Source organism: Aplysia californica, unplaced genomic scaffold (genome assembly GCF_000002075.1).
Source record: "Aplysia californica isolate F4 #8 unplaced genomic scaffold, AplCal3.0 scaffold00405, whole genome shotgun sequence".
Taxonomy (NCBI): Eukaryota; Metazoa; Mollusca; class Gastropoda; order Aplysiida; family Aplysiidae; genus Aplysia; species Aplysia californica.
Window position 1 is genome coordinate 357603 of NW_004797675.1, and position 11646 is coordinate 369248.

At 40.6% G+C, this 11646-nt stretch overlaps 1 protein-coding gene across 1 annotated transcript in view; it reads right to left on the reverse strand.

Moving 5' to 3' along the window:
• Nucleotides 1-3976: 3976 nt before the first annotated feature.
• LOC101849629 overlaps nucleotides 3977-11646 on the reverse strand; it is a gene marked incomplete in the record, with an annotated part of 106097 nt that continues 98427 nt past the window's right edge. Inside the window, 2 exon segments of the mRNA XM_035971258.1 lie at nucleotides 3977-6794; nucleotides 9067-9239. Coding sequence (XP_035827151.1) covers nucleotides 4991-6794; nucleotides 9067-9239 — 1977 coding nt within the window.

The following is an 11646-nucleotide window of genomic DNA, read 5'->3' on the forward strand; positions in this document are numbered from 1 at the left end:
GGTGAAAGTTTATTTCAATAATTGCTCATCAGATAAATCATAGTGTTCATCTCATTCTAAAATTACAATATTCTGCTCTTTATTAAGTAAATTAAGATGAATATGAACCAAATGGTTATATATAGTATAGCTTTTTTTCGCCCAAAAAAAATATGAACCTCTGTGGGAAGTAAACCATTTACATTTGTAACTAAAAACTATTTTTAAAATTCATACATGAGGCATACAATGTACATATTTTGTATATGATTAATCTAAATATGGCAGATAAATATTAGTTGAATGTACAAAATGAATCGTTGTAAAAAATGCATGTACATTTGACTTATTCAAAGGGTATGAGCATAGACTAGTAAGTAGAAGGGGTACAGATACATTGGTGATTCTTTTCATACAATAATATAGCAATAGGAAAATACAGAAGATACCAAGGGATTTTTTCATGTAAGCCTACTTATCGCATCAGCTCACTTTTTTCCTGACAATAATATGTTGGTATGTCGGTCTACAAGAAAAACATTACGTGTCAGAACGCTGTCTCAAACCATAGGACTCTTTCTATTTCCTTATGACCTGGGGGGGTGGGGTGTTGTTGTTTTTTCCTGACAATATAGATAACATACATTGTACTGCTCAGCTTTCTAAAAAGAATTTAGAAAGCAATATCATACAGACATTATGGGATAGGACAAAGACTTTTTACCTCTGTACCTCTTTCACCTCAAAATCTTTTGCCAAGTAAAGTAATACCTTTTCTTACTGCCCCTGTTTTTATTTGGCCATCACAGCCAGTAACATTGAGTTTGAGAGGGAATTTTCAGTGGTAGCTTTTTGAACAGACCTCATAACTGAGAAGAAATGAAATGTTTACATCTCCAGTGCTGGTATTCAGAGTGCAAGGCTGCTCAAGAAAACACTACACAGTGACAACATCTGAAAATTAGATTTATATGTTTCTATGGCAAAGAAAAGAAGTGGCATAGGCATAAGCTTTAATTGAGAAAATGAGAAATGAGGAGAAAAATCGTGTTTTGGAAAATTGACGTTCGCCAAGGATACCACCTCATCAACTTCCTGACTTCATCCTCACAATATTTCTCATGCCAATTATTTTCTGCTTAGATTATGCTTTTGAATGCTTTTAAAAGAGCATTTGTTAAGTAATGTGAAAGATTCATTTTTATTGTTAACTCCCTGGTCTGATGATGACTATCTATTAGTGCGCTTGGACTCCTTCCAGCTTGGAAGAATTGGAGGGCGCATCCCTGACTTTCAGGTTACAATGTTCATTGATGACATGATATCTGGACCTAAGAAATGCATTTCTGCGCATAAGTTTTGCATTATAAATTAAAACACCATTGTGATTATTCTGTCCATTATTTTATTGGGCATTGGTTTGTCCTGTGATACCAGCATATTATTTGATTTTTTTAAAAATAAGCCTCGTTCATTTTGAATAAAACCATTGCTCTTGAGATTAAATATACATGAAACTTTAAGGTTGGTTTTCTCTATTGAAGTTGGTGCAGACCTGGCACTGGATGATGATGATGAGTTGGTGCATCCTTCTTTCACAAAAATGACCATAATATCTCAAAAAACTATTTGAGAATATCTGAATTTTTTTTTAAACCCCCAACTAACAGAATTATCTGGAAAAGTCATTCTATGCAGAAAAGAAACATATTTCTTCAAAAGTAAAATATTGCACATAGTGACATATGGACCCTATTCTTAAGCATGTACACATATTTTGATCCTAGAAAGACAAATTCTAGTAAATGGCAGATCTTTTAAGTTACTAAGACCAAGTTTTATAGGAAAGATAAATCACTGATATTTTTGTAGTGTTGTGTAACAACTAGATTTTCTACTCATTGACCGTAGAAAAGACAATATTGATACTTTTGGTCAAGTTGATTTGCTTAAAATGAAGTTACATCCTCAAACAAATTATAGTTTTCGGCACTCGTATGACCTAGAAATTTGTGTTGCAAATGCTCTAAAGGTAAAATTCTTATTTTTTATAAATTGTCTGCTTAATGTCTTACAACTTGCAATGAATTGGTTTTACTGCCGACATAATTATATCGATAAAAGAGAGTTCAGCACTGTTGTAGCTGGGGTGCACTAGTGGCTCTTCTTACTGAATAATTGAAAGAGACAAGGGCACAAAGTATAAATCTACTTACCCCAAGGCAAGTTATATAAAAAGGATGAGCAGTGGTCAAGCTCGTCATACAAACGTGAATTTATCAGTAGTATTGTCATTCAACAATTCATTCAGAGCAAAGACATGCTCAGCACTGTTATCAAGAATGGGTAGAAAATTGAAACGTCGTAGAAAATCGAAGCCTGAAATAGTTATATTATGGGACATAACCAATGCTAATGAACTGATTAATGTCTCTGGTATGAAAACTTGATTCTGGACATGCCAATGATTAACATCTACAGTCAAACTTGCTCTAATGGCTACCTGTCCATGACAGTCACCTGTAAAAATAACCACTTCCCACATCCCTTTGCACGAGACAGACAATCAGCTATGCCTAAATGACTAAAGGTTTCATCAAATGTTTGATGACCAACACGTCGGCAGGAGACGGGAAAGTAGGCTACTTTTTGTGACAGCAAATACGATATTAAAAATCTTTTTTTTTTAATGGTTCATCAAATAGGTCGGTTTTTTGTGACTTTGAAAACATTTGAAGAAATACGATATTAATCATTTTTTGGAGAATATCAATTTTTAAATTTTTATTTTTTAAATTTTTTTTTTTGGGGGGGGGGGGGCATTTGCTCTTTGAGGATTTTTTTGGTGGACGGGAGGGGGGTGGGATGTTCTATCGAGTACAGTGGAAGTCGGATTCAACGAGAACTCGGATTCAACGAGATCAATAAACATAAAATAACCCGGATTCAATGAACACTTAAATCAGCCAGCTCGGATTCAACGAGGTCGCAGACGTGGTTTCGCTCATTTTTCTCCTAGAACTCTGAGAACGAACTTTATCTATTCCCGGAAACCATCCATTGCACCTGCATTGTGAACCATTATTCGCTTAGCCGATTGCATGCGACAAATCAGCGGCCTTTTTTCATACCAACACATGCGTTGTTGGCACGCGCACGTGTCTACTCTGGCGTGTGTCGGGGTCGGATGGGCGGCCTGCACACGTGTGGCTGTGTGTGCGTGTCGGGGCGGGGGGCACTAGCGGTCCGGGCGTTGAACGTCGCAGATACAAAAGGGTTACAGTCTTTTTTTTTTTCCCTTGGCAACTGATCATTATTATAATGATAAGCTAGTCTTGACGTAGATCTACGTAATGAATTAAGTGTGCGCTGGTCTATGGAATCATAATAATATGTTGCTGTATGCTAGGCTCTACACAGCAACACAACTTTTTGGTAAACAATCGAGATGACACGGGCGTGTGCATTTGAACGAATCGGTCCTTTTTTTTTTACACAGCTCATAATATGCCGGCATTTCAGGTACTACTTGTGACTTCTTTTTATATATTACTTGCTCAGTGCCTGTAATTATTTAATTTACACAAACCCTCGTGTTTGCTATAACGAACACAACACTCGGATTCAACGAGATTTTAGGTCAGGCCCGGCTACCTCGTTGAATCCGAGTTCCACTGTACTACAAAATCTGCTGCCCACCAGAAGGAGAGGTGCAATGCCTTTGGTGGTGCATTCACACATGGCAGAGGATTTTCGATACTTATTTGCTTACATCGATACACTTCACACATGGGTAAATAACATGAAAATTTTGTATTGTATGTTTCATCTGTCTTTCTCACCCTATTACCTTTGGATGGTTGGTGGGTGCTCTGGTGTGGTTAGCTCCTTCTTTCTTATCTCTCGTCCATCTTTTCTTTGTACATAACTCTCCAATAACACCTATAGCCTTTGGCACTTATAATATGACCTATTTGTGTTGCAAGTACTGTTAACATTTCTAATTAATTTTTTCAAAATTCTTTTTCTCTTTCCTTTTGTACTTTTTCACTGGACTAACTAGTGGTCAGCCTTCAAATTAATCTCTCCTAGTGTCTAGTGTAGGGACTTTAAACTCATTCAGAAAGTAGAATAACACAATAATTTGGGCTTGCATTATATTCACATTGTTGAGTAGAATCACGTTCATGATTTTAGAGCACTACTACTTCCTGATATCGTGCAGAAATTAACATGCTGTCCAAGAGAAGGATGAAATCTGCATTCTTTTCCCAAACTTTCAAATAGGTTGGTTGTAGATGTATCAAAAAGGTTATTGCATCCTGTTGATTTTCAAATGTTATCACATATATATGTACAAACACATCAATTTATAGTAACAATACTATTGATTATAACAGAAAAAGTGCGGATTTAACTTAATTCTTTTACGTTGTGCCTTACAACTATCTTTAGGACTATCATTACTCACTTTGTACACATTCATATATAATATTCTGAAATCGGGAGGGGGGGGGGGATAAGAAGACCATGTCAAGACGTTACAAAAGTCTTAAAATGCAAGGCGATCAACAGAGTAGAGGCTTCTTACGTTACATAACAATGTGGCTTGTCTTGCACGTCACGAAAAACTGTAATATACATGTACATATAATATAAACACTAGATCTATCCTTTTCTTCTTTAGGCTGTACACTGAAAATGGGGGGGGTCCTGTCATTTACTGAGTTACACAGGGTCAAAGCATATCTACAGGTCTTCCATTTTAAAATTTAAAAAATTGATAGCTATTAGTTTTTGATAGAAATCAATTAAGTTATCGGTAATCTACTTCTCTCTTTTGGGATGTATCCCACTTAACTTGGTTGATCCTTATAAGTGGCTCCTAACTGGTTTAACTTGTGTTCGTGGGAGTGTTAAACATCTGCGTTAACTTAGTTTATAAATATATTTTAAATTGAATCAAAATGTACGGAAAACTGTGCGGCATAAAGAGTACGTTGAACTTGTGTCAAAGGTCAGAGTCTCCCCAGTGATAGCTATTTGGGTTGGCGTAGTAAGGCGACTGTCTGCTATTAGTGTTGGAGTCAGGGACATAGGCTCTAGCCCTGTATTCAGGTGGCTGCGTTGCTCTGCCATTAGCCAACCTGTAGTCCCCATGTTCGTAACTCTCGCCCCTCCGATGTCGCCGGTCGAGGATGGGAGACTTGCTGCTTAGGTCTGGGTTGGAGCTATAGTAGCCTTGAGGCAGGTGGGAAGTTGGCTGCTGTGGCTGACCATTGGAATCCGGCTGTCCGCGTCGCTGCTGGTGCTCTCGCTTGACCTGTCGAGGCCTGGATTTGATCCCCCCACTGTTGTTGTGCTTCTTGTCGCTGTGACCCGTTTTGTCGCGAGAAGCGGAATGTCTTTTAGTTTTATCTCCCTTTGACGGCTTTGCGTTATTATTATAACTTGGCGTGCTGACGTAGGTTTGACCATCACGGGAAATAACTCTCGGTTGTGGTGCAGGTTGATGATACGGGGGTTGAGGATCACCTAAGTGGCTTTCGTAATCAGGGCTTCGAGAATAATGGCTGCTATGACGACGGTACTGTGGTGGTGCATCATGGTTAACATCAACCACTGAATAAGGAGGAGGATCCGGTAACGGATGGACAAACGAAGTAGAATCACATATTTTAAGAGCAAAATCATCCACAAACTCCGCCCCTCTGCCATCGTCTGTCTGTGGGGATTTAAACAGAGGATTGTCGTATTCTTTTTGAACAGGCACAACAGGATCAGGTGCTGGAGCACGGGCAGAATTCCTCGGAACTGAACTCACGCCCTCTAGTCTGTAAGACCTTGGCTGCTGGCGTCTTGGCTCAGTTGCTACCCCTCCACCACCTGATGTAGAGGAACTTGAGCTGCCATTGTAAGGTATGGGAGGAGCCCTCTCACGCTTTTTCTTTCGCGTCATGCTGGCATTGTTCTGAGGTTGGTACTGCAGGCTCTCAGGGACGTTGTCGCCTCCAGCTATCACTGGACTCTCTCTAGGCGTTGAGTCGGAGACATCAGAGGCAGCTGGCGTGGGTTGCTGTTCCCCGACATGCTCAATAAAACTGGGTGGGTCCGGCCACGGCTGGTTCTCCCAGGAGTCTCCTCTGGCTTCGCTTTGTAACAGATCCTGCGGAGATGGTGCTTGAAGAGATGGAGGCCCCGGGTCATCTTCATTCAGAAACGGATTTGTACTTCTTCTGTGGAGAAGATTAATATCGACTGTTGTAGTTGTGGTATTTGTTGCTGTACCACTCGTTGAACCTTGTGTGGATGATGGCGCTATGACAACGGGGTCGTCAAGAAGCATGAGGTCAGCAGTTTCGTCAGGGATCGTTTGCAGCGCATGACTGGCAGGCGAGGAAGCCCCCCGACTGGGACTTGTCTGAGAAACAGCCATCTTGTCTCGCCGTGGCGGCACAGGAGGCTTCTGACCCCCCTCTAACCTCTGACCTCTCCCTTCTGATGACGTCGGCACAGGAGGGCAAGGTCGGGAGTTGATAAGGTCACTTACAATGTAGGCACCCGTTCTGTCATCAAAGTGCCACGAACGTCTTTGAGCCCCTCTGTCCTGCTGCAGTTGTTGTTTTAGCGCTTGTCTCCTGCTGCCTTGGTCGGCCGTACTCACGTAGGTGTCGTATCTGTCGGTTGCGTGAGCTCCTCGAGCTGCCGAGTGGGACAGAGAAGGATCTTGTGAGACCGCCGTGAAGAGGTCAGGGGAGGACATGTGGGAGCTCAGAAAGGAGTCGCTACGCTGTAGCTCTGAGCGGTGTCTGTCTCTGGGAAATGAACACAAAAGATGGGATGGTTACAGGGATACAAACCGAAAATAATCTACGATCTTTAACCTAATTTTTTTAAATTGGATGTAGGGCCTATATTACTATCCTCATCATCATCATCATTACTACTGCTGCCCTATTATTATTATTATTATTATTATTATTATTATTATCATTATTATTTATTATTATTATTATTATTATTATTATTATTATTATTATTATTATTATTATTATTATTATTATTACCGCAATCACTATTATTACAGGTATTATTACCCATTATTGTTAAACATTCAATCCCATAAGTAACACTGACAGTGCGTCTTTTCTCTCTCTTTCAGCTTTTTCTAATACTGAGGTGTAGTGCAGTGTGCAATCTTTACTCTCTTACGAATCACCAAAACAGCATTTTTTTTCCTTTTCACTTGTTGGAAGACTTTTCAAAGCTCTTTAAGTTTTATTGAATTGGAACCTAGACGTCCTACCAGTCGTTCAAGTAGATGTGTCAGTCTCTCTCTGTCTCTATCTCTGTCTCTGTCTGTCTGTCTGTCTGTCTGTCTGTCTGTCTGTCTGTCTGTCTGTCTGTCTGTCTGTCTCTCTCTCTCTCTCTCTCTCTCTCTCTCTCTCTCTCTCTCTCTCTCTCTCTCTCTTAAGCAAATGTCATGAGTGTAACCCCGTTCTGTTCTAGGATTTTAAAATGGAGTAACTTTCAATGACATATTAATCTCTTCACTATACTTTTTCTAGCAGAGAAACCAGGAAGAGCTATGTCTAACACGGACGCCAAACAAGTTAACAACTCAAAACCAACACACTTTGACTGGCTTGCACATGGACGCTATGTTTTGCTTGATGCCGAGTCCCGTAGAGCTATGGATCCTCGGCTGATATATATATATTTATTTATATATAAAAAATAATAATAATAATAAAATACAAATTAAAGAAAATGATCTCTCTCTCTCTCTCTCTCTCTCTCTCTCTCTCTCTCTCTCTCTCTCTCTCTCTCTCTCTCTCTCTCTCTCTCTCTCTCTCTCTTTTGTGTGGGCCTGTGTGTGTGTGTGTGTGTGTGTGTGTGTGAGTGTGTGTGTGTGTGTGTGTGTGTGTGTGTGTGTGTGTGTTTCTGCGTCTGTGTTCCTTGTATCGTCCCCCGTTTTAGTGCTAGCCGGCTTTGCGCCAGAGTTAACCAATGTACGGAAAGGAAAGCCTAGCTAAACATGGTATTTTCGCCTTCACCCCGCCCTCTGCAATCCGCGCTGTATGGTCATTATTTAACTAATGCAAATTTACCCCGCCATACTGCCAGCGAGCTGACCGCCAGAGGTAACACTGCATACAGCGCACAACACCCACTGGTCGGATTCTTGATAACCTTTCTCCCTCGAGAATGAGAGATATAGATAGAGAGATAGACAGAGAAAGAGAGAGAGATAGACACAGAGAGAGAGAGATAGACAGAGAGAGAGAGAGAGAGAGAGAGAGAGAGAGAGAGACAGACAGACAGACAGACAGACAGACAGACAGACAGACAGACAGACAGAGAGAGAGAGAGAGAGAGAGAGAGAGAGAGAGAGAGAGAGAGAGAGAGAAAGAGAGACAGAGAAAGGGAGAGAAGATTCTCGGCTCTGAATACATGTTCATGTATATCACCAACAAAAAGGCATTTTTCAAGCACAGATCGCATAGCAGAATCAGGTTCCTTGGCGTTGGGCAGTCGGGGCTGTACCACAGAGGAACCCCGTTGAACCGCCAGCCCCACTATTCCGCCAACTCCATGCTCGACCCAAGGATGGTGGCATAACGAGGTTTGACTATCTATCTATCTATCTATCTATCTATCTATCTATCTATCTATCTATCTATCTATCTATTTATCTATTTATCTATCTATTTATCTATCTACCTCTCTCTCTATCTCTCTCTATCTATCGATCTATTTATCTACCTATCTATCTATCTATCTATCTATCTATCTATCTATCTATCTATCTATCTATCTATCTATCTTTCTATCTATCTATCTATCTATCTATCTATCTATCTATCTATCTATCTAACTATCTATCATTCTATCTATCTATTTATACATTATATGCTATAATTATTTATTACATGACCGAACATCCTGCCCCCCCCCCACCCCTACCCTAAAGGCGCCCTCTTGTCTTATGGCCTTATTGAAATGAATTTGCGAGCGCCGTAAAACTCTTACTAATCTAAATTAACCCCGCCTCACCCTTCCCCGTTTCCAAGCAAAGGCACTGACCTGTTCTCCGGACTGTCCGCCGTGACCCCATAGAGCGTGTGTCCGTGCTGAGTCACGGGGGACTGGTGCCCGATGCTGCTGTTGGCGCTCACCAGCCGGTCCTGCATGCTGGGTTCCCGTGAGGAGTTCTGCCTGGACAGGCTCATCACTTGACCAGGGTAGCTGGGCGACCCCTGGCGGAACACGAAATATATAATATGTAAATAAATAATCATAATAATATAGTATTGTATATCGCAATCCCCCGCTCAACAACAAACTCTATGCTGATGTTGGAAAAAGCAGAGATACCTGTGCATGTAGAGATTTGAAATACGTATGTAGACCTATTTTCTATTTTTTTAAAGATCTTTCCGAGCCGAAATATTTTTCATGGGGAAGGCTTCTTGTGGGGGGAGCTCCTTGAGTTAACTTAGAAGTGTAACTCTATATATAACATATTAAAAGTAGTGGAGACTAGTGCTGCAGAAGAATGGGAATATGAAATTCAGAGAGTAAAGTCGTGTCAAGTTATAGCAATACATTGTTTACAGTGAAGTCTACGGTATATTCCGAGAACAGCGTAAAACGAAAAAAATAAAAATAATAAAACATCCGATTTTTTTCTCCTCGACAAAAATCCGTCTGTCCTTCAGATTTCGGTTTAGACAGATTTATAACAGGTAACTTCCAGGGCTTCTTTACTATGACCCTACCGCAGAATCCAAAACGTCTAGGGCCAGGAAGTGGAGAAATTGCCTGAACATTTTCTCTATACATTAATACATAACTTCTATTGGGTTGCAGTTATGGAAATGAAAGCGCTAGTGTGGGGGTGAGGAAGAGGAAAGGGGAGGGGAAAGGTGTCTTTGAGAATAACCAAATTTAACGTAATTCCTCGGTATATTATGCCAATGCCAATCGTAACAAATGGATGCTGGTGGTGAGTATGTTATCCTCATCCATCGATTCAAGATTGATTATGTTTGAGTCTGGCACAAACTCCTTGGTCTGGCAGCATTGATTCTTGCCTACTAGGGCAAGTCAGGACTAAATACGACCAACCATCTTTTCAGAAAGACAGAGCTACGTCGAGCGCACCTTTAGCTCAGTTGGCATCGTGCTAGACAACAGAGGGGATGGCCTTGGTTCATTTCCCTTACCCGCTGTTCGGAACGTGTCTCCCCACCACTTCTGGATAAGTCATTTCAGAAAATGGACGTTAAACTCAAAGATGCAACCTCTTTAGCAACCTTATGATGTTGAAAGGGGCGTTAAACCTGCACAGGACTCGAACCCATGTCTTCTGCGAGCAACAGTGAAGAGTAAAAATATTTAGCCTCAGACAGTTGATCTTGTTGTTGTCAGGATACCTCAAGAACAATGTTACTCAAATATCGATACACATTAAAATTAATTTGTACAACATGATTTCATTCCTTTTTTTTTCAACATAATTTCATAGTAAGCCCTCTTGACATAAAACGCTTTCTCACGTACACAATGATCTAGCAAAATTACATCTGAAGTTGTAAATTATATCTTCTACTACACAAAAAGAGTGCCATTTCGCAACCCTTCCCGGACTTGAACTTGTTACCAATTTCGCAAGAATACGTGACTTTGTCCATTACCATCAACTATATATATTATTATATCATCATCACAATCGTCATTATCATCATCTTCATCATATCATCATCAGCACCGTCAGCATCATGTACTGCCTTTGTCACCCTTCATCAGGGTACATGTTATAGGCCACGAACGGCTCACGTTTTCCTATCCTGGACTAGCCTATTGACCTGATATCATCCCATGTCTTCTTACTCTTCTGTACTCTTTGACTCTTGACTCTTCTCCTTGTCCCACGCGGTGACTTTGTCTAACCTTCGGAATAAGGCAGGACCAAGTCGGGTATTTTTTGCTAAACTGGTGGCAAGTTCAAGAGCACGAAGAAGTGTGAACGGCAGCTCCTTGTGTATAATATCTTTTAGATATAAATATATATAGAATGATAATACAAAACGTAAAGCATTTTATTGCAATATATAATTGTGTAGTACATGTATGAGAAAGCAGTTTTAGTCAAGAGGGCTTGATCTCTATGAAATTGGATTGACAGAAGAGATGAATTGGAAGGGGGAGAGAGAGAAAGAGAGAGAGAGAGAGAGAGAGAGAGAGAGAGAGAGAGAGAGAGAGAGAGAGAGATTGTTTGTGAGGAAAGAGGGGGTGGGGAGACAGACCGAAGCGAGAGAGAGAGAAAGAGAGAAAGATGTTGCTCCAAACTACATCCCTCCGAATGTCCCTAGATAAGAAATCGACGTGACTGTGAGGCTGCACACTGAGGGCTTGAAGCTCCCGCAGGTTCTGAGTGGGGTTATTTCATAACCCATACAACACATACACACATACACACACATACACACATACACACATGCACACACTCACACATACACACATGCACACACTCACACACATACACACATACAGACTCACACACATACATATATACACACATAACATACACACACATACACACACATTCATACACACACTCACACACATACATACTCACACATACACACACAGTAAACACAC